This window comes from Rana temporaria, chromosome 10, assembly GCF_905171775.1.
Source record: "Rana temporaria chromosome 10, aRanTem1.1, whole genome shotgun sequence".
Classification (NCBI taxonomy): domain Eukaryota; kingdom Metazoa; phylum Chordata; class Amphibia; order Anura; family Ranidae; genus Rana; species Rana temporaria.
This window is the reverse complement of record NC_053498.1, coordinates 83,162,461-83,186,113: the sequence shown is the minus strand read 5'-3', so window position 1 is coordinate 83,186,113 and position 23,653 is coordinate 83,162,461. Positions and strand designations below refer to the sequence as shown.

At 38.8% G+C, this 23,653-nt stretch overlaps 1 protein-coding gene across 1 annotated transcript in view; it reads right to left on the bottom strand.

Annotated features, from left to right (window-relative positions):
* The window catches only part of IL11 (interleukin 11), a 33,584-nt gene that overhangs the window by 1,920 nt on the left and 8,011 nt on the right, over positions 1 to 23,653 (bottom strand). The window contains exons 2-4 of the mRNA XM_040325628.1: positions 9,383 to 9,546; positions 7,236 to 7,322; positions 870 to 1,028 (exon numbers count right to left, since the gene is read on the bottom strand). Coding sequence (XP_040181562.1) covers positions 870 to 1,028; positions 7,236 to 7,322; positions 9,383 to 9,546 — 410 coding nt within the window. The remainder of the gene's footprint in view (positions 1 to 869; positions 1,029 to 7,235; positions 7,323 to 9,382; positions 9,547 to 23,653) is intronic.

The following is a 23,653-nucleotide window of genomic DNA, read 5'->3' as shown; positions in this document are numbered from 1 at the left end:
CCATTATCTTGCCTGTAAAAGCAAGAAAATGGCAGCTGCCATTAAAGTCAAGGTCTGCCACCGCTGCAAAAATAGCCAGCAGCTGCCCATACTGCAGCTGCTGACTTTTATTATTCAGACACTTACCTTTCCTGGAGTCTAGTGATGTTTACATCAGCTGTCGGGTGCTGCAACCTCCATTGCGAGTAAGGGAATCCGGCAGTGTAGCCTTACAGCTTCACGCTGGAAACCCTACTGCGCATGTGTTAGGTGCCACTCCTCTCTCCTACTGGCCCGGCGGCCGGGGAAGGAGGAGGGAGCCCCGCAGTGACGTCAATACCCATGGCTGAGGCTCCCAGAAGTGGGGACAGGATACCTGTGAAAGACAGGTATCCTGCCCCCCCCCCCGAAAGGTGCCAAATGTGGCACCGGAGGGGGGGGGGGAGTACAATAAACGCTTTAAATGTGTGTGTTTGAGCACATTTATCCACTTTATTATGTGACACTTATTCAACCCTGACAAAGCCCTTTATTTAGATGAGACATGTTAGATTTTGGGAGTGTGCAGAGATTTGGGTTTAAATGTTTATTGAGGCAGAAAAGCAGTACATATTAACAGTTTGGACCATTATGATGGTCTAATATTCGCTTAAGGCAGTGACCTGTTAGAAAAAAAAGTGTTTTAGAGTCTGCTCTCAATCTTGTATTTCTCAGTATGCATCTGTAGGAGTTGCATTATACAACCAATATTAATTTCACCAATCTTTTGACTTGCATCTTTTTCAAGAGTCGACTTAGCTAGACATAAATAGCTAATAAATAAGGTATGAGATATTTTAACCATATGCATTAATCATAACCAAAGCAGGCAGCAATAAAAATGTGCATACCAAAGTATCAATTTTCTTCACCAGCTTGTCAATGCGATTATGAATGCTGGTAAACTCGTGATCCAAGGGGCGAACAACATGTGCCGCTTTCTTCAGCCAATCAAAATGCTTCTGATATATGAAGAGCTCAGAGCTGAGCTTCGTAAGACCAGCAGGAATCTAAAAAAAACAAAATTTATGTTGGTTACAAAAAATAAATAAAGAACCACAAACCTAACAATGTAATGGCCTATGTCTGTGTCACAAAGAATGAAAATCTGAATAACACAACACACATCAGGAATAAGAACTTATTACAGTCACGTCATCTTTTTCTTCCAACCACTGAACAGGAAAATGCCACATTAACCTAGTATTTTCCTTTGAGTGAAAAAATAACTTCATAAGCCTAAACATCTCTGCCGTATTTACTTGTTCTTTTACCCTATTAGACCTTTAAGCCAACAGGACAGGAAAATTCTTCCACAAACGAATATGTCCTCTTAACTTTGTTTATAAAATACAGCTTGGTATAATCCATCTACGTCATGGTTCTGCTGGATAGATGTTGGCAGCTGGATCGTGTTAATGGTTTGCTGATCTGTTATCACATCTACAGACCACTCTGCAAATCACATCATATCCTCTTTTTCCTTTTACCATGGTCAGCTGCCTCCTCTATGTCATCCTTTCCTTCAATTTATGGTTCGCATTGAATGCCAATGTCATAAAATTGTAACACGTTTTGCATCCTTGACATTCATGGATTTACCATAAACACTTCTCTTAAGGAACAACTGCAGGCAGATATGTAAAAACAATTATTATTTTTTTATGCTTTGTTTTCAACGTTGTAAAAATATTTTTGATTCAGTGGGTTTAATTACCTGAAATCTATCTTTCTAAAAGCAGCTACCACCAGCCAGATTTTTAAAGCTAGCATGAAGCTGAAGGAGCTGCTGTGCTAGCTGATGGATGGCAGAGAGAAGGGCTCTGAGGGGCTTACTTGGAGTAAGGCTAGAGGTGTAGCAGCATCAAAGAGGGATTAAATGCTAGAGCAAAGGAAACTGGCTGTTACCCACAGCAAAAAGATGCTTGCTTCATTTGAAATAAGCAACCTGAAAGTTTCCTACCCTTTTGCTCTGTTTTTCTTTGTTCTCAGTTTCATAACTTTTTCTCCTACATGCTGTATCTTGTGAGTTCGGATGCATTGCATTTATGAAGACCAGCCTTTCCCAACCCTTTCAGCACAGAGGAACCCTTCAAATAACATTCTGGTCTTGGGGAAAATGACTATATCTAAAACTCATGAAACATTAGTGTGATGGTCATTGAGAAGAATGCTCCTTACACTTGTGGTCCTTGGGAAGAATTAACCCCTTACAGATTGCTAAAAAGATCAATGGTGTCAGAGGAAACTTATCTGAGGGGCAGAAATTGCTCCTTGCTCAAGGAACCCTTAGCAATCTCTGGAGGAGCCCTAAGGTTCCATGGAACCCTGGTTGAGAAACCCTAATGTAGACCATTACATTTGGATGGGCTTCCAATGCCCTACAATGCATATTTTAACATATAGCATTTTCTTTCAATGCATTTGCACCTTGCACACCTCCTGCACTCAGGGCTGTCTTAATGCCTGGGCACATGTGGGCACTGCCCAGGGGCACCAGGTGCATGGGGGCCCCAAGATAATCTTGCATTACATCGAACTTGCCAACTGTCCCATATTTGCTAGGATAGTCATGGATTTTACAAAGTTTTACCAGGGTGTCCCAAGCAGTGTCCCAGAACTTGCTCTCCTGATGTCCTTCTGCCTTCCCCTGTTCAATTCTTGAGCGTAGGTGCGTAAATTTGGGTCAGGCTGGTAGGGGCCCCAGTGCATTACTTTGCCCAGGGGCCCATGATGCTATTAAGACGGCACTGCCTGCACTGCTTAGGTGCATTGAAATTGTATTCAGAATTTTGGCAATGCAATATAGAGCATGAATAGGTGCAACGTTTTTCCCTCTACAAATCTTTTGCAATTAAAATAGTGGATGTTTATGTCTCAGTCATGCATTAGGCTGCTTAGCTGCAGCTACCCCTTAGACTTACGGCATGAAATCCAGATATTTAGCTGACCCGGAGGGGTTAAAAATCACTCTGCAATTGTATGTTTATGCATTAGGGCAGAAAGCTTCAGAAACGGTGTTAATATCAGCTTTGAAACATTCCTTGATGAGAGGCCAATTCCCAAGATGCCAGAGTGTGGAACACTTTTATTACATTAGAAATTGCTAAAGTAAGTTGGGAATTATTCCCATGCTTCCAGTGCGCGCATGGAAATGAAGTCTACACAGTGATACATTCATTTGGTGGAAATGAGAAAACTGCTGGCAGATCAAGGGTTACCTTGTTTCGAGGCCCAGGGAGAAACTGACTCAAATGCATGGAAAATCTTAAGGCACAGGGCCCTATTTAAAAAAAAAAAAAGGTTCGCATTTCTCCATGGCTAAGACTAATATGGGAAAAATGGCATAGAACAAACTAGCCGCAGATCCTGCAGTAAAAACTTGGTCTGAAAATCATCCAGGCTTATTTAATAAAGCAGCGCAAATAGCAATGATGACATTTAAAGTGCAGTAACTCATAGCAATAAATAAAATATTTGTTTATTAAAAAGGAGCTTGACTGTTTACTACTGATTACTGCAGTTTCAAAGATACTGTACAGTCCTTGTGACACAATCTGTACTGTGTTTATTAAATGTATAGCATCTTCTTAAAGAAAATTTTCAGAATGTCATTGAGGTGTAAATTTTATAAACACAATTGGACAATCCATCACTGTATTTATGTGATCTGTTGCCATGAGTTACCACATATCAATGCCCATCTTTGCACTGTGTTATTAAACAAATGTATGATGTATATATTTTGCTGCACATGACTGTGCCCACAACTCCTCAAAGTGCGGAATAAATCGGAGACATGTGAAATGCCTTCAGTTTTAAGAAGGCGTCTGTTGTACTTTGTAGAGCGTAATACTACTATGGCCACAAGGTGTCAGTCTAATGCACTGTGTTTGCTGTCAAGTTCAGCTGTGCGTGTCCGTGCAAAGTTCACATCACTGGAGATTTTGCTCTTATTTTGGTTTGGGGATGTATTGTTTTGACTATTTCCCTGTTGCGCTTTTGGATGCATGTTTGCCTAAGACACCCGGAGATGACAGTAAGCGGAGACAGGAAATCATTTCTACTCCTCTGCTTGCTCGGATGAACATTGCTTATGAATAGTGGGAGGTTTGCTAAGCGATGATTTCCTGGGGTCAGGATTTGCGCAGGAAGACCCGTGTTTGCAAGTTGTTTCCAAAAGGTTCCAGCTGTCGATGACATCAAGGGCTTTGAACAAGATATTCCACGCAATATATATCTCATGCTCCTGTGACATCATCCACTTATACAAAACAAGTTGCCCCCAATGGCAAATTACTGTCAAACTCCAGTGACACAGCTTAATCTGGAAGGGTCATTTTATTCCAAGAATGATATCATTTTACAGTCATAATATCTTCAAAAAATAGAACTGTGTTTGCACTCCGTGAATAATTGCAGAATAACCTCTCCTATCTCATTTAACACTATCTGTATCCAAACTGTCCTTTTTCCCAGCATTGTCATTTGCTGGTAATTAATGAGATCACATCACTGATAATTTGTATGACTTCCAAAAAAATTATATCCGAGAAAGCCATTGACCCGCAACTTATTGTTGACGTAAATGACACAGTTTTGCAGACAGGCTTACGTGAAACATCACTGTTTCCCAATGTACGAGTGCTGTTTATAAGATAGTCGGGTTATGACTTCAACTATTGCAGAGCCAAATTCTTAGCAGAAAACATAAATCGCATAAACAAAGGAAGTAAACTGCTCTGCTAAAGATAACGGTAGTGATTATGGCTTCATGTTATAAAGACATGAAAAAGAGGCTTGGCTAGTCTTGATCTGGCAAACTTTGAATGCTGAAAACTTTTCACTTGAAAAGCAGCCACATATGATCCAAGAGAACTTGAATGAGCTTCTTTGTGGTCTGTGTGCCAGAAATTACATTTTAATCTGTTTTGGGACATGAGCGCCGCGCAGGAAAAACAATATAGCAATGTTTAACACCAATTAAGTGCACTATTTAAGATTTTGGTTTTATTCTGGCTTAACAAACTTATGCTGGCTTGCAAGATCTAATTGGTTTAAGGAGATTTTTTTTATTACCCCTAAATAGGAATGAATAGTGTTTTCCCATATAGAGTAGTTTTTTATTTTCTGTTTTTCGTTCTCAAACTAAAAGCAAAATATGTTTTTTGTTATTTTAGTACGGTAAATATGGAAATCCTGCATATTGATGCTTCATGTGTATTCCTTCTAGTTAATAGACGTTGAATATGAGTTTTGTGCTCTGCAGTCATCTGGCTTAATGCTGAGATATGCAAGTACCTAAATATCAGGATCTCGGGTTGCATACACATAAAAATGCATATGCAGCTGAATGACTCAGAGGATGGACACACCCTCCTCCTCCTATTTTGTAGAGACCACAGTCTAGAGATCTTTAGGCTAACCATACAGTGTGCAAATTTTGTCCAGTTCCTGAGGAACCAGCTGAAATTCTCTCAGTGGGTGGCCATGCTAGCCCAGCTCCCTTTGACAAAGTCAATCATTTGATCAACGTTTGATGAAGGAGCATGCTAGAAAATTTTTGTTCCAACAGTGGCTCCATCTAAATTTTGCCATTTTGACAGTCAGTCCTAACAATGCAACAATGGCTAGAGCAGGAGATTGGGTGCTGTATAGCAGCCTTTTTCAACCAGGGTGCACAGGCACCCTGGGGTGCCTTCAGGTTTCTTCAAGTGTGCTTTGGCAAAAAAACAAAAAATTGGCCAAAAATTGTAAACAAGCCAGCGGATGGATAAGGCCTACCTTTTAGTTACATAAAGCCACATTGTGCACCATTACAACCTTCAAGCCACTGGCCTCCTATCAATTATTGACATTGATTGATGAGTGAAGGAGAGACGCTGAGGGAGAAGAGAAACATTGGATTACTAGTAAGTACCAGAGTGCAAGTTCATATTTGCACACTGGTGCCGACTAGTACTAGGGTGAAAATACATATTTGCACACTGGTACTAGCCAGTACCAGTGTGCAAATATGTATCTGCTTTGCAGGAATAAATTACCTCTAATGTTGGGTGTCCTGCGTGTTTGGATGTTGCTGCATTAAGTAAAACTATTAGTTTAGTTTTTTACATTTTAGAATGGGGTGCCATGAGATTGTACCTAATTTAAAAAAGGGTGCCTTGACTGAAAAAAGGTTGAGAAACACTGCTGTATAGAGTTAGTTTATGGCCAGCTATACAGTATATCAGTCTATGGTCAGTGTATGGCCAGCTTTAGTCTGCAAAAGCAGTCAGCATGTGCAGGGCTAGTGCTAGGCTTTCTTATTAGACAGCCCAGATTGCATTAAAAGCCCTCTGCATTAAATATTGATTTGTAAAGTAAAGATTTTATCTAAAAATAGTTTATATGCATTAAATTAAACTTTTAATAAAATTTATTAAAACCACTCTAGTTTCATATTTATGTAACTGGATGAAATACAAACAATATTACCTATAGATCATCTTTTTTCTGATCAGAGGGTGGGTTAATAAAAAATAAAATCCCCCATCCACACATGAGAGGTGAATGGAGGAATCCTCCCTGCTGGGACATTGTACTCTAACTCCTACACTGATCATCGACTGCAACCAATTCACTGCAAGTCACTGATCGAAAGAAGTTTTCCAGCAGTCTTGTTTGACAGAAATCGATTGTTAGATGAACTTCTGTCAAGTGTGAACGTCCATAGATGCTTCAAAGTTTGGCTGGTGCCTGCTCATTTGTACGAATTTCAATCCATCTATGGGCAGCTTAACTTGGTTGTGTAGTAAAATATGTTGAATGAACACGAATATTGCTAAGTATTTAAAACTATTGTTAGAAAACAAAATGAAAATCTAACACATGGGACTTCAAACTACGGCCCTCCAGTTGTTCAGGAACTACAATTCCCATCATGCCTAGTCATGTCTCTGAATGTCAGTGTGTTACAATGCCTCATAGGATATGTAGTTCTACAGCAGCTGGAGGGTCGTAGTTTGAGGATCCCTGATCTAACACATCAAAATTGTCAAGATGAATTCTACCCAAAACGAAAAAAAACATTTTTTGATGGAGAGCCTTTGATCACTTATATGAAAACAGTACATGCCTGCACACCAGTATTGTAAAGCAAGTGAGCTATTCTATTACATATTATATTATATTATACATATTATACGTGAATTTCAGTTCTTAATGTTTTTAGTTACCTGAATACTAGACAGCTCCACAGCATTTATGGTCAGCACCGGTAAACTTTCCAGCTTGTGCTCCCCTTCATATGGGTATTTTGCTTTCTGAAAACAAAGATACAATTTAGACATGTGAATAATAAATGAAAATTATTATACGAACATGAGGCTATCAATAATGATTAACCCAGTATTTTAAAATGTGCACAAAACATAGGTAATGTAATCTGTTGGATTAGGGTTAGTGTCAGATTGTAAAGCTCATGTGAAGTCACCGAAATAGATATGCTTTAAGACTGATTTTATACTAACAACCTAACAACCTCCATTTTCTTAGTGTTACTCCCAGTTGCCTGTTAGTCAGCTGAGATATGACAGATAAATAAGCACCAAAGTGCTTTTTCAGGCACGCTCCCCCTTCCTTTCTCTGCAATACAAGTTTATGTGAAGAAGTTTGTGCTAAGTGGTGTGGCTGTTACTGTTGCTCTGCCAGCATAGCACACTGCAGTACAGGGGAATTCAGCAGATAATACCTTAAAAAGGTACTTTATTGCATTTCCTTGCAAGAAATCAGTACCAGAGCATACCATGCAAGGGTACATGATTCCCAAGAAATAAAAAGGTTTAAGATTTTGATTTGGCTTTAAATGTTCTGCCATTGCCCACTCAGGAGATTTTCCCTTGCTTAATTTACTGTCTGATGTTCAGTATGTAGACAAAATGGGGGAAAAAAGCTTCTAGTGAGACTGTCACCATTCCCCACTCTATCCAAAGCTAAAAAAAAGTTCTGGCTGGAGTTGGGAAAGTTTGACCACAACTAATAATGTCAAATGCAGTCCTCATAACTGTTTAACTTTAAATATATATTTCATATTCTAACATCAGAACTTTACAGGCTTAGTTGCCCTTTATGCAAGGTCTGGGCTGAGTGGGGCTTTTAGTAAAAATACAACTCTTACTGCATGGAGAGTAGGCACACAGCACAGAATACGCCTTATGTTCTAAAAAGCCACATCTGGCTCTCCAGGAATAGTTATCTGTTTCACCGCCTTCAGCATTGAAAAGAAAGACGGTTTTTAAGATTTCTGCCTTGAACAGTACCATATAGAGGTTCTTTTCACCACAGGATCTATGTATAATTCTGAAGGGAGGCTTTTGTTGTTTTCACTGCAGAGTCTACCTAGCCAAGTTCCCAATGAACCATAAAAAGAGAACTTTGGGCATATCACAACTGAGGGGTATATTTATAAAGCAGTGAAAGTGTCTTTAACCCAACATTCACTGGTGGTGAATCAATCTCTGTCATTTAAAATGCCATGCACCTCAAATAATTACTTGCAGTGAATCTTTGGTGAATGTGAGTTTATTTGCATTATAAATATGCCCTTCATTGCATAGCTACTGTATTTAACTGTATTTCTGTTTTTGTTTTGATGCACCATTTGCAATTAAGGCTTAATGTTCCAGATGGTTTGGTGCAATTGTAAAAAAGCAGACAGTCTCAGACAAACATCCAGTAGATTCTAATGACATACTGGTCCTAACAAACAATGCAGTTATTACGGGCAGTCAACCATTTCCCATCAAACATGACCTGACTCTTACCTGTGGGGAGTTGATTTTCTAAATAACAAAAACAAAAAATGATAAGTGCAGTCAATCCGACGTGCTAGTGATTTTTTTTTATCCATTATTGAAATTTCCTGTAATTCTCTTTAACTATAAATCTATGTTGGCTTGCCTATGCTGTAAAAAAGTGGTTAATCTTAGGGGAGCAAAGATCACCAATATTTGCAGCTGGGAGTTTTGAGTTGAAGATTGACAAAATTCCAACTGGGCCATGGGCTTCTGGGAAATCCCAATAGTTAGATGCCATGCTGCCATTCTTAATTATCTCATTTAATTTGAAACAGTGAGTAGAAATCATAATGTAAAGACATGGAAGCTATTGCTGTCCATCATAATCCTGAAGAAAAAAACCCTAAGTGATCAATTGGGAGTTTTAATTTATTTTTCATTCGATTTTTTTAAGTTACGTGAGTTTTATTTAGCTTTTTATTGCCTTGATAGGAGTATGAGGTCCTAACGACCCCTTTACCAGTTAAATGAGGGCAGTAAAAGTTACTTGCAATGAAATCCCAACTATGTTATGCTTAAGTACTTACAAAGTTGGTGTAGAGATTCTTGGTGTCACTTAGTAGATGTTTGGCCATGTGGAGGATGCTGTCAAATTCTGATTTGGGGTCTGTAGGCTTTGGCTTTGGGAGAGGAAGTGCCCATACTCCTTCACACACACTCATAATAGCTAGAGCTATCTGATACAAACAGCCTGCAAAAAAATAAAATATTTTTAGCAAAAACTAAATATGCACATAGTTATTATTTTACTTTTTCAAACTTGTTTTTATTTTAATATTCTGTGCAGTATAGGAATAAAACATTTACAAAGGATTTGAAGTCATAACAATGCTGACATATCTTCTGACAAATCTACGTGTTCAGTTACCTTTCAATTAGACTAACTATACATTTTATGTCTATATGGTCTCATTCCAATGTCATATTACTAGTTGCTATTACACAGGTTTATGTATACCACCAGGATCTTCACTGAAACAACTCTCATCTATGCATTGCTAGCTGTCCAATGTATACAGTTATCATCAGGAAAAAGCTGTATAAATAGCCTAGAACCATGGAATCCCAGATCTAGCCATGCCTTGATTTGCACTAGAAAAAATAACATTACCAAATATATTTTCATTACATATTTTCTCATAATGGCAAGGGCAAATTAATTTTGAAATATTCTGGTACAAGCCAATGGAAAGCCACCGGATATATTGCGGGCAAGTAACATGATAAAAGAACCGATGTCAGATTTAAAATTTCACTTGGTCGGGTCTAACTAATAAGGGACCTGTGCCATAACCACTGTTATAAACATGCCACCTAATTAAAAGAGAAGGAGGTGTGTGGGCCATGCTGTTTATTTAAGTGGTCTAGAACAGCTGGGTAACAGAATGTTGGCTGTCATCCACCCAGATTGCAACTTTCCTTCTACATTCTGGGGAACACCGAGGATGTAGAAAATCTTATAAGTATGGAACAAGATAAATTTTAATTGCAGACTAAAAAGGGCACATTTTCTTTAAACTGCCAAACTAAGCTAGCTCTTCTAAAAGAGCAAAAACATTCACATGTACTTGTGTTGAGGATGAAATAGGGTACTTTAAGTCACCATGGCCTTTAGGTGTATTAAAGAAGGTCTAGCATTAAATAAACACTTGTTTATGACAATATGAGCTACTGGCTCATTTCTAAATATTGATTTGCAGTAGAAGATGGGGTTGATTTACTAAAGGTAAAAAAAAGAAAAAAACAGTTTACTTTGAAAAGGAAGTTGTAATTTGCAAAGCAATTATTCCCAGAGCTTAGTGAATGCGATGAAGTACTGCTGACTTCCATCATCCAATCTTGTCCAAGCCCAATGCATTTTTTCCCTTACACAAGATTGGGTTTGCTTTGCAAAGTAAGATTTTACCTCATTCACTAAGCTCTGAGTAAAATTCCCTTGTACAGTGCAACTTCTCTTGCAAAGTAACCAACCTATTTGCCAAAATCAACCCCAATATTTCCAGGCTGGTCCTGATGAGGGTGCTTGTTTGTTTGCTGTCCATGAAAAGGTGAGGAATTTTGGCTTTCAATGCTATATATGTAGAAGACTAAATGGCTATCCAGAATACTAGCAACCATTACTCTTTTTTTCTATGGCCATGACAAGGCATTCTGAAGAAATGTTAACTAGAAAGATGTATAAACATATACGAGTTTGGTGGAACCCAGTATGTTGTTATGACACCCTGTGGGTGTTGAAATTGTAACATGCACGCAGATGCCTCTGCCAATAAATAGTACACTGGCATTATTTTAAATTCTATTACTTAATCATTGAATTTTTTTTCGGATCAATGAAATGTTATGTAAGACTTTACAGAGTTTGAAACCATTCTGTTCCTACCCTAGAGCAGTTTGCAATAAAATACCTGTATCAGTTATATAGACTGGGTTGGAATTATATAGACACTTCCATTGAATTGGGTTAGAAGTTAACCTTCCTGTCTGTTCTTGGACTGAGACACAGGGAAGCATACAACCTCCATGCAGACAGAGCTCTGGTGAAAAGTGAGCCCATGGCCCCAGAAATGTAAGACCACAATGCTAACCACTAAGCCACCAGAATATATTTGTAGTAACACCTATAGTAATCAACTAAAGAAGGTCACTAGAAGGTATTTTATGTGCACAAATGACACATGAAGAAATGCAACTGAGGACCATTCAGTTCTGAGTGAATTTTCATTTTTACAATTCTGATGGCTCAGTTAGAAACAAAGGGCCAGATTCAGGTACAAATGCGGCGGCGTAACGTATCGTCTTTACGTTACACCGCCGCAAGTTTTCAGCGCAAGTGCCTGATTCACCAAGCACTTGCGTGTAAACTTTCGGCAGAGTAGCGTAAAGCCGTCCGGCGCAAGCCCGCCTAATTCAAATGGGGCGTGTACCATTTAAATTATGTGCATGCTCCGTTTGGAAATTTCCCGCCGTGCTTTGCGCAAAATTACGGCGCCCCGACGTGTTTGTGAATGGCAACGTGCGTAACACGTACTTAAATATTTTTTTTTAATTCGACGCGGGAACGACGGCCATACTTTAACATGGCTGGTGTAAAGTTAAGCCATGAAAAAGCAGGCTTAACTTTGCGACGGGTAAAAAACGACTTGCGACGACGTAATGCACGCGAGTACCTTCGTGGATCGCCGTAAAAGCTAATTTGCATACCCGACGCTGGAAAACGACGCGAACTTCACCCAGCGGCGGCCGAAGTATTGCAGCCTAAGATCCGAAGGCGTACTGTCGGATCTTAGCCAAATGCCGTCGTATCTTGTTTGTGAATAACAAATTAAGATACGACGCTGCAAATTTGAAAATACGCCGGAGTATCAGTAGATACTCCGGCGTATTTCTTCTGTGAATCTGGCCCAAAATATCTTATGTGCAAATTATGAAAATATGTTGCATCTTACTAAATGTAGGGAATAAATATTCCAAATGTTTTTAGATATAAAAGTCAAATATAACTCAAAGATTAAATAGAATAAAATGCTGTACATTGGAGCTGTTGTCTATCCACCCTGTGTTTCATCACTGCATCATACAAAAATAGAATATTCTAACCAAAAGAGCAAATGATTCTGTTCCTAGTTGTGCCAAAAAGCTTTTGCACAACTATGGGAATAATATAAACATGTATGAATGAACAGTCTTTTGTAAAGCTTTGTTCTCAGCTACCCCCCCCCCCCCTCTTAATGACGTATTTTCCTGGCAACTTTGGCAGAGTACTCAAGCTCAGCTGCCACATCAGTAACAGGAAACAAATGCAAAATCTTTTTTTTCTCATTCATTTATTTATTTATTTGTGTCTTGTCCAGTTGGGATGAGTTATGCAACAATGATTAAGCTCATGTGATGTTATTCCGGCCATCACATCCACTGCTCTTGTTGTATTTATTCAACCACGCTTTTTTCCTGACCCATTCCTCCCACGGATAGACAGCTGACAATTTAGCATTTACCTTGGGACAATAAATAGCTGGTGCATTCTGCAGTCTGACCCTTATTTGCACTATAGCATACAAAGCCTGAATAAGCCTTTGGTCAGAAGGGATTCTGAGAAAATAAAAATCGCTGAAATGTTCTTCCACAGATTTTGCTAGGGCCTAGCTTACACAATATGTATGTTTGATGCCACTTTGTGTTTGTGTCCTTCTTCTGCTAGCTTTAAAAAAATCATTGGTTCTGAATAGTTTTGAAAAATGCATAATTCCCATTTCAGAGAGTCCCATATCTACCTAAAAACAGTGGCTGCAGTCATGACCCCGGTATTAATCTTTTCAGCTGGCAGTGCTAAAGTAAAAGTGATCACATCAGCTGGATCACTTTGACATGTGGTGCCTTCCCAGACTCTCCTGTCCCACTGGGGAGCACGGGAACAAGACGACTTGCCATAGAGATGACCAAGGATTGGTACTTCCCCAATCATCTCTATGGTCTAAGAAACCGGAAGTGATGAGTATTTTGTCACTTACGGTTTCGGTCTAATGTAAACAGGCCATTACTGGCCCATGAAAGCATCTGATCAAACTGATCTCAGTTTGATCAGTTGCTTTTAAATGCAGAGTAGAGATCTGGGGTCTAATACACCCCAAACAATATGGCATTATATTGTGTTTTGTGCATTAAAACTCACTAAAGTGTATTTATTCCCCAAAAAATTGCATTTGAAAAACCGCTGCATGAATACTGTGTGGCATAAAAAAATGTAACACCATTTTATTCTCTAAGGCATCTGCTTAAAAAATCTATACTGTTTGAGGTTCTAAATAATTTTCTATAAAAAAAAACAATTATGTTCACATTTATGTGAGAAGGGGATTGGGAAGCAAGTGGTTAAGTCCACTTTAATCACAACTGTCTAAAACTTTCAAATACTTTGTTCATGACCTCAACCATGAACCCATTTGAGTTCCTCCTAATGCTATGGCCATCAGAATGTTAGGATATATCTATTGCAATGCAAAATGCTGGAATTTATCAACTTTCATAGACATAATCATTAATCAAAAAACATAAGCAATTTAGTTGGCATGGAAAGCATGCTTATTCTTTGATAGTATCTGTGTATAGGATATCAAATGCTGGTATTCAGCAACAGCAGGGGTGATTAGTTCAGTGTAGCTGTACTTAGGAAACTGAAACGAGACTGTGTATGATTGACGTAAGATTTATTAATAATGAAACAAAAACCCAGCCAACAACAGTAAACAGCTGGCTACTGAGAGACACGTGCTGGTGGCCATCGGAACTATACCCTTCCACTGTAGGAATCATAGTGATCCAGGTCCTGACAATCTAGCAAAACAATACCAAATATATTATTATTTCTGTACAGGATCCTGGTTTTACTTGTAACATTTTCTGTTATAACTTTTAGTTTTTGTTGTATTTGTATTTTATTTTATAGTCATTTGTTGTAGTATAAGAGTGCTGGTGTTCATGTGAATCCTTTTAGTGACATTACCAAATTGGTTATGGTTTTGAAAATGATAACATTACACCACATTATATTTAAAAAAAATGATTTTGTTTTGCATTTTTTTTTTAAATATACAGTACATCGATTGCGCAACCCACAAGAAAGATGTCATAGAATTCCCTAAGCCAATGCTCCCCTTTTATGACACCACTGTTACAGTCAATGCCTTCTTTTTTTATTCACCATCATTTTATTAATGCCAATTATTTGCATCATTTTCTATTTGGAAAGTCAATCGAGCTTTTAATATCAGCTCTGTTTGCCTAAACTGCCCTAGTAAATCCAAAGACTAATCTGAACCTGCTATAAACATCAGTGATTCCCCTCTAGGCTTTTTAAATCATACTTAAACATTGGAAGGGAGCCAACTATTCATATACTGTACACAGGCAAGATATACGGTTTCCTTCCACTTGCACGTGGTTCCCAACATGCTGCTCTTAGTATTTCTGACAACACAACATACACAGTAATTACTTATCATTTACATTTATTAGTTATAAAGTTGGCAACGATCATTATCAGGAGTCTGCTCAGTATCATTGCATAGGAATATCCTTTATAAATAATTATTAAATTAGATAAATAGATAAGAATGGTTTTCCTAGTCTTTTTCCTATTAGGACAAGGGGAGGATTTTAAGTAATCATCCAATGGCACTAGTGTGGGAATGGGTTCCAGCAGTACTGTAAATGGTCTAAAGACAGGTGACCCTGAACCCGAACAACACCGTCACACTGTCAGCACCTCACAGCTACCCCCCATCTAGATGTAATAATAAAGCTAATGCTCTTGCCCCTTATCTTCCTTGTCTAATCATGCATATACTTTGGTAGCTTAAAAGCTTCATACACACGGTCGGACTTCAAACAAACTTTTCCATGGATTTTTGTTTGAAGGGCGTTGACCGTGAACTTGGTATGCATACACACGGCAGGACTTTTTCAGCAAACTTTCCCGAAATCACGTGGTTTTTCAGCTCTTTTCTGCTCTTTACCGCCACCCTTTGGTCAACTTTTGCTATAGTTGGTTGATTTTAACATTGGTTCTGAGCATACGTGTTTTTACTTTGGACAAAAGTTCGATGGACTTCTGAACACACGATAGGACTTTGCACCGTAGGACTTTTGTTGCCGAAAAGTTTGTCCGTTTGCAGAGCGAACTTTTGTCCGATGAAAACCCAAAAAATTTGTCCGATGGAGCGTACACACGGTCAGATTTTTTTTTAAACCTGCTAATTTTGAAGTTTGTTGTCAAAAAGTCAGACCGTGTGTATGGGGCTTAAGATATACTACAGATTCCTCTAAGCAGGTGCTCAATGAAAGCACAATCAGGTAGTTTAAGCTAGTCATATTTTATCATGCCAGAGTCCATCTCTCTTGCTGGAGCGTCTTATTTAACTTACAGCTATTAATAATCTTCCTGGCTAAGGCTGCATTCACACCTAGGTGTATTGTCGCCTGTAGCGCGACGCTATTGCAGCCTGCACTACGCTGGAGGGGTGATTTTACATTGTCGGCTATGGAGATGGTTCACATCTCCACGCCGAACGCCGAAACGCCTGAAACTCAAAACAAGTCCCGGACCTTTTTTTCTCAGGCGGCTTTCGGCGTTTGGCCATAGCCGACAATGTTGGTCACCCCTCCTGTGTATGTTACTGCGGCGTATTTTACCGCGTTTTGTTGCGGCAAATCGCGGGACAAAACGCTGCAATTTGTCGCGCCAAATCGTGGTAAAATATGCCGCGTTCAGGTGTGAATGCAGCCTAAAGTGTTGCCTAAGCTAGGATTTAAAAGAGGAAAACAAGAAAGATCATAGGAATTATCCATAAATATGCTATAGCTGTTTACTCATGTCTCTCTTGTTTCTGAATGCATAGAGGATGTAATCATCTAAAATGTTTTGGGGTTGTAGCAGAAACAGAAGCCTTCACATGAAGCTTCTTCTGCATTGAAATCAGTCTACGCGAGGTAATGTGTTCCAGCTGTGGCTCCTAACCAATTCAGAAATGCAGTGAGTGTAAATCTCCACACACCTGCTAAGAATGAGGAAGCATATTATATATATCTATAGATATATCTATAAATATATAAATCTATAGATATATACTGCATATAGATATATTTAAAATTAACTAATGATATTTTACTGACTGGAGGTCCACTTTAAAGTGCTGTTACCAGTGGACAGAATGTGTTACTTTTGCACATTCAAGAATTGGCCGACTTCATGATGCCAGCAGTCATTAAGCAGTTTTACATGCAATAAACAAAAATACAGCCGCCACTGAAATTACTCAGTGTCATTTTATTTTACTAGCGTATTTAATTGTGTCACTTTAACTCTACTACAGTATACTACTGGCAATGTCATGTTGGCAATGTTGCCAGTTGTACAGCATTATAAGTCTCATTTTGGACTAACCTTCTCCTCAAAAACAGACAGAACTAAACTCCTTAATGGATAAAGTCTGGCATAAAATGCATTCTTTTCAGGTTGCCCGCTGTCATTTTGACATGCTGTACTTAATAGGATTAAATTGCAGTTACCTCTACATTACATCCTGCCACTCACTAACTCTGTCCCAGGAGCCTCATAAAGACGGCGGGCATCGTAACTATTAAGTGCTACTAAATCTGTCTATCATAGATGCCTTTGCACTTCACTCAAGAGTACTCAGTCAGGATCACTGGCATGTATTTACTTTGCTCTTGGTTTTTACTGTCAGTGGGCTAACACCATTAATATTAATACAAATGCACAAGCATGAAAACTTGTTTTCTTGGGCTGGCATAAGAAGATTTAATGTACTGTAATTTGAAATCTATGCCACTCAACAAAGGCCTAGTGTGTTGTCTGTGAGCAGCAGAGGCTGAGTCTTGGCACGGCAGGGAGGTGTATAAGGCAGGGATACAGATGCATATTCAGGCTGTGTGTGGTCTCAGTAATGGGATGACAGGCAGTTAGGCGGCCCTACTTGTCAGGATTACAGTACAGATCACTGTGTGGGGTCACAACACTGTAATTTAACAGTTGCGTGAGGCTATCATATATATATATATATATATATATATATATATATATATATATATATATACCGTATATATATTGAAGACAAGCTTAAAAGAGGACTCCAAACAAAGGGAAAAATAATTAATAATGTGTATTGTAAAAAGTGATGTTGTATTCATAACTAACAGGATATGTCTTGGTACAGTTGAGCTGCAGCATAGGGTTGCCACCTCACAGGTTATGCACAGAACCTGTGGAATTAATATTGGTTTGTTTTTAAAGGGATGAGTTGGCAACCATACATGCAGCATACACTGCCTTTCTGCTTAATTTCCCATTTCTGCTCCCTATAGTAACAGAGCTTCTACAATGTATGTTATATACACTGACTAAGGTTCGCGTTATATATGACCACGATTGACAGTTCTGGTAAATAAAAAACTGGTCTGCTTAGATTATCTGTTGGTCACTGTGATCTCCTGCGGTCTGCTCAAATTCAATGAGACCTATTAAAACAAAACTGCTTAGGACAATGTAGTCTTTACTTACCCTGCACAGTTTCTCTATTAACTTTATTATCACACTTTATGAAAGTGTGGTAATAAATACAAATGTATTTTAGCTTTATCTGTATGCAATAACTGTGCTTTATTACCTTTCAGGAGCTATGGTTAATCTTTCAATTGTAAGCAGCTTAGCAAACTCGAAACACTGAATGCTATTTACTGCCAGTTATTCCCTGTCTATGGGTAAGTCCCATCAGGTGTTAGAGATTTGCTTTGACCAGGCACAGGCATATCCTTCCACTGAAACCCTAGTGTTCAGTTAAGTCAACTAAACAAAAAACATTCCACATGAGGCCTCAGCAGGAAAAACATTTTTGTATGTTTGGTCAGGAGCTGAGGCATATAGACACGTACTAATGGCAGGTGTTGGCAACAATCTTTCAGTTCTTCCCCGTGATCAACAATATTTCTGCCCATGTTTTATGTAATTATTGGACATGGTCAACTGGTTTGCAAGGTACATGCTACAATGTCAGCTCAATGACCCATCAACGCTTGTAAGTCCTGCTAGCGGTAGTAAAAGTTTATGGGCCAGATTCAGGTACAAATGCGGCGGCGTAACGTATCGTCTTTACGTTACACCGTCGCAAGTTTTTCTCGTAAGTGCTTGATTCACAAAGCACTTGAGTACAAACTTGCGGCGGAATAACGTAAAGACGTCCGGCGCAAGCCCGCCTAATTCAAATGGGGCGTGTACCATTTAAATTAGGCGCGCTCCCACGCCGAACGTTCTCCGCATGCTCCGTTAGTAAATTTCCCGACGTGCTTTGCGCGAAATTACGGCGCCCCGACGTGTTTGTGAATGGCGACGTGCGTAACGTACTTATGCCGAAATTGTTTTTTTTTAATTCGGCGCGGGAACGACGGCCATACTTTAACATGGCTTGTGTAAAGTTAAGCCATGAAAAAGATTGCTTAACTTTGCGATGGGAAAAAACGCTAATTTGCATACCCGACGCTGGAAAACGACGCGAACTCCACCCAGTGGCGGCCGAAGTATTGCAGCCTAAGATCCGAAGGCGTACGAAGCCGTAAGCCTGTCGGATCTTAGCCAAATGCCGTCGTATCTTGTTTGTGAATCACAAATTAAGATACGACGCGGCAAATTTGAAAATACGCCGGAGTATCAGTAGATACTCCGGCGTATTTCTTCTGTGAATCTGGCCCTATATGTTTTTCCCTCTGACTTCTGTTTAGATGTCTAATAAAGTGATTATTGTCTACTGAAAGATTATGAGCAAGAGCTTAAATTGTTTAAACAAAAAAGATTTAGGGCTATATAGAAGAATTAGGCCAATAATGGTGCAGAAACGTTGTGATTTATGTGAACCAGCTCAGCACATTTAATAGTCATACCATCCATGCTGCATTCACAGGGAATATTAGCAACCTTAAATGGCCTGGTGTAGCTCAGCAAAAAAAAATAAGGTGTTTCTGCCTTGTGGACAAAGAATAAAGTAAAGCTAAATCCCCCTCTGTCAACCTAGTTGGTAGAGACATGCCTTTTAAGCAGTCATTCAATGTACCTATTAGAACAGAACCATGAGGACATCATTAGGCAGGAAGAGGTCGACCTGTGAATGGGTTTTGCATTCAGAGCAGAGGCGTCCAAAAAAGAAAAAACATTTTTGCCATGTGAGAACATTCAACTTCTCTTAGGTCTCCATAGCAATTTCTGCACGCTGTAAAAAAAATAAGGCAATGTAAAGGAGGGAGAGAAAAGAGTGACAGAGAAAGGCTAAAGTGGAATTCGGAAACACTGATGATGTTCACGCTTTCCAAGGAGGCGAGGCTGGATGAAGTCAAATATTTTATGGAAAGAGGACTGTTAAGAGCAAGGAAAAGGGCATTTAGAGAGAGGTGCCATTGAATGGGCCATTCTTTTTCCAACCAAGCCGAAAAACTTATTGGAACACTTCGTTTTCTTCCACTAGTAGAGACAGCTTGTCTGCAGCTAAGTAGGCTGCCATACTCTAAGTGCTCTGCTGTTTAAGGGAATCCTTTATTACACTGTGCTCTATGATAGTTAATCTGTTAGTATAATGAAAGCTTTTATAGGGAAGTTCACGGTGTAGGTGAAATCACTGTGGTGGAGTGGGTGGATCAAAAATGGCCAGGCTTGCAGTCTTGAATTTGTTTACTGTCATGTTAGGTTACAGCACTAAAATGAAACTTCAAGGGGTAAGGCAGCGTTTAAATAAATGCCTACACATAGATATGTTTTTGACGGGAGGGCCAAGTAGAGGTTAATGCACACACTCACTATTGCTGCTGGCTGCATACACTGTTGGTTTGGTTTTCCTGCTTTGCCAGCACCAATGTCATCCAGTTTCCACAGAGAAAGATGTTCTCTCTATGTCCACTGTTCTGCCTTGTAGCTTTCTAACTAAGAACAGGAAGTGATTTGGAGCTAATAGCATTTATGTGTGCAAAGACTTCGACTGAGTCTAAATAAAAAGCAGTACTTCTTTCAATACATTTTAGAACTGTGTGATACAAAACTTAGTATTTAGAATGGCTGGATCAAATAACTGAATAATTTAGTATCCATGATAACAAATAAATAGACTGCTTTTTTTAAGCAGTTATAAATCTGCAATCCGATACAGTTCTCCATAGCATTTGCTAAACAGAAATCTGTAAATCAGTTTGGCACAGAAACTGCTAATTGTCAGTCACAATTTATGAAATAAACGATAAACCTTCTAATGACTTTAGATGTTATTTTTTCCAAGTTTTGTGACTAGCACTTTTGCCAGGTCTTCCTATTCGTCACTTCATTTGCAACAACTTTAGGTGTATAACTTTTGTATCCACTTACTACTCTTTCTAGTCTGGCTGTATTTGACCATACACAATCCATTAATTGCAATCAATGCAATATACTGTACACAAAGGGGGTTATTTACGAAACGCAAATCTACTTTGCACTACAAGTGCAAACTGCAAGTGCAAAGTGCACTTGAAATTGCACTGAAAGTGCACTTGGAAGTGCAGTCGCTGTATATCTGAAGTGTAGATCTGAAATGAGGAAGCTCTGCTGAGTTTATTATACAATCATGTGCAAGCTAAAATGCTGTTTTTTATTTTCCTTGCATGTCTTCCTCGGATCTACAGCGACTGCACTTCCAAGTGCACTCTCAGTGCAATTTCAAGTGCACTTTGCACTTGTAGTGAAAAGTGGATTTGCCTTTCAAAAAATAACCCCAAAGTCTATTTTAAATGTAGAAGGCTATTGACATTGTTCCCTTATTTATAATGAAAGGGAGCATGGCTGTCACTAAATAAATACTTTATCCATACATCCACTTTGGGACGATGGTGCGCTGTTTCCTGGCACACTGGTGATGTTATCAAAGATGCTTATATATCTCCTGTCAAGAGCCTGCCTCTCCAACTTCATCTTTTGCTATGTCTTTTAGCTCAATTACCTAAGTTTTATAAAATGGTTAACAAACAATGAAAAAGAAAGAAGAACAAATCTAGCATGCAATTCTTATTGGTTAGCAACCCCATACCATAGGATGCTGTCATGAATCAGCTGTCTAGTTCTTAGACAAGTGCTCTTCTGTTGAATGTCAGTAATTGCACTATAGGTGCAATGCAAACATTCTGTATTGTTAAAGAGCAGCTTCCGATTTGAGTACCACAAAACTTTTATTTTCAAGACTGAGTCCTAAAAGATGTCCTGCTAGTAGGAAGTGTAGCAGCTATGCTAATTATCTCAAGTAGCTAATTAAGTTGTTACAGAGCTTTCTATGTTGTGCTGAGTATATTATGCTGTGCATATTGAGATGAGTATATAATGAACATGTTTCAGTGTGGAAAAATATTGGTATTGCTATTCATGATGTGCTTGTTAATCATATTCTTTATACATTGGGTAGGCTAACCCTAGAGATGGAGAGATCTACATTAATAATATGGAAGAAATCAAAGATCACCACAGTACAGGGTGTTTTTTTCTTTTAAGAGATAACCTAGTAATGCCCTATTAAAAAGTAAGGAAGGTTTGAAGAGTTTAGGGGTTAGTAATGAGGGATGATGAATTCAGAGGTCAGTAGCATGTATTGCAGAGATCAGGGGTCTGTAGTATGTAACACAAAGTGCAGAGGTCAGGAGAAAATAAAGCACAATGCAGAGGTCAGTAGTATGTAATGCACTGTGTCTGTGCAGAGGTTAGTAGTATGTAACACACAGTGCAGAGGTCAGTAATATATAATATACAATGCAGCAGTTAGTGGTATGTAACACAAAGTGCAGCGGTAAGGAGTAACTAACACACATCTCCCCTCCACAAACAAAATGACCTCCTTTACAATACAAACATCTCCCCCCCATGCTAAAATGTTAAAATGTATTATTATGATTAATATTATATTTATTACTATTTTTATTATATTCACCGTGTTCAATTACAACAACAACCACATTTTCAAAATCTGAAACCTGATTTCCTCCGGGTCCCATCATCATCTATCATGGATAGGGAAAATCATTGCCATCAAAATTACAATTTTAATGAAGCTCCTTTATCTGTTTGGCTCCCCTATCATATGCCTTCTTTTAGACAAACAAGAGAACTCCATGGATAAAGTATGCCTATCCATCCATGTCCACCTCTCTCTAGATGCCAAGCTTGATAGCTCTGGCCTATATTCTCTCAATGTCCACTTTCCCCTTCTTTTTCTATCTCTCCCCATTTCTACTCTCTTCTCACGATTCCTTATGATTCCCTGCTGTAGAGATCCTCTTGTTTTCTCTCTCACTCCTTCTTGACAATTCTTTCCTATCTACTTTGATTTGGTGACGTATCTTGGTCAGTGTTTTGCTAACTGCCATGAACATCTCAGTCAGCAATGGACAACCTTTATTATTCGGCTCACTATTCCTAACATTATGGACTTTCTGTTACGCTTATGAGTGGACATATGTCCATGTTTCACTGTTTCTTCATACCTTATATTCTGAAATATTTGAATAATATTTGTCTATCACTATTAATAGCCCCAATAAAATCAGCAGAACATAAGCTAAAATACTGAAAGACACAGCAGCAAGGAATAGTTGACTTGGCTCATCCCACAAAGTGGCTGTTGGTGCCCGAACCACCAATTTGCAAGCCAATGAGTTGCCAAGTGGAATTGGGGAGGTTTCTAAACTTACACTAATATCGACTTTAGAAAGAAGTAGACCATTTTGTGAAGTCTAGCAGCACTTTGATGGCCACTGCAGTTACAATCAAGCATTTTGAGCAGTACAGGTATACGTTTCTGCTAATGGTTCGAAGACTCAGTGGCTTCAGTGTTAGATGTGAGAGAGATTTCTCACCTTAAAAACCTCTATAAAACTTTTCTAATTAGGATTGTTTTAAAATGTTTAATATTTTTCCGTAGGTCTGTGAAAATGCCCATTTTATTCCTCTACAAACCCTTTCCCAACTTATTTTTAAATAAATAGTCACTCAAAGTAGCAGCTTTTATGACAGCAAGCTTGGATCACAAACTCCAGTGAAAGACATGAGTGGGCTTCTAGCCAATCAGGACAAATAACAGAGGGGCACACCTCTTATGTATTTTCTTGTGTATGCTGCACAGTACAGCTTGCTCTCTGTCCATAGTGGAAAGAGAAACAATTTTATATATTGCCATTAAGTCTCAGTGTTCCAGAACTCCAGAGACAAGGAACGTCAGGGCATCATA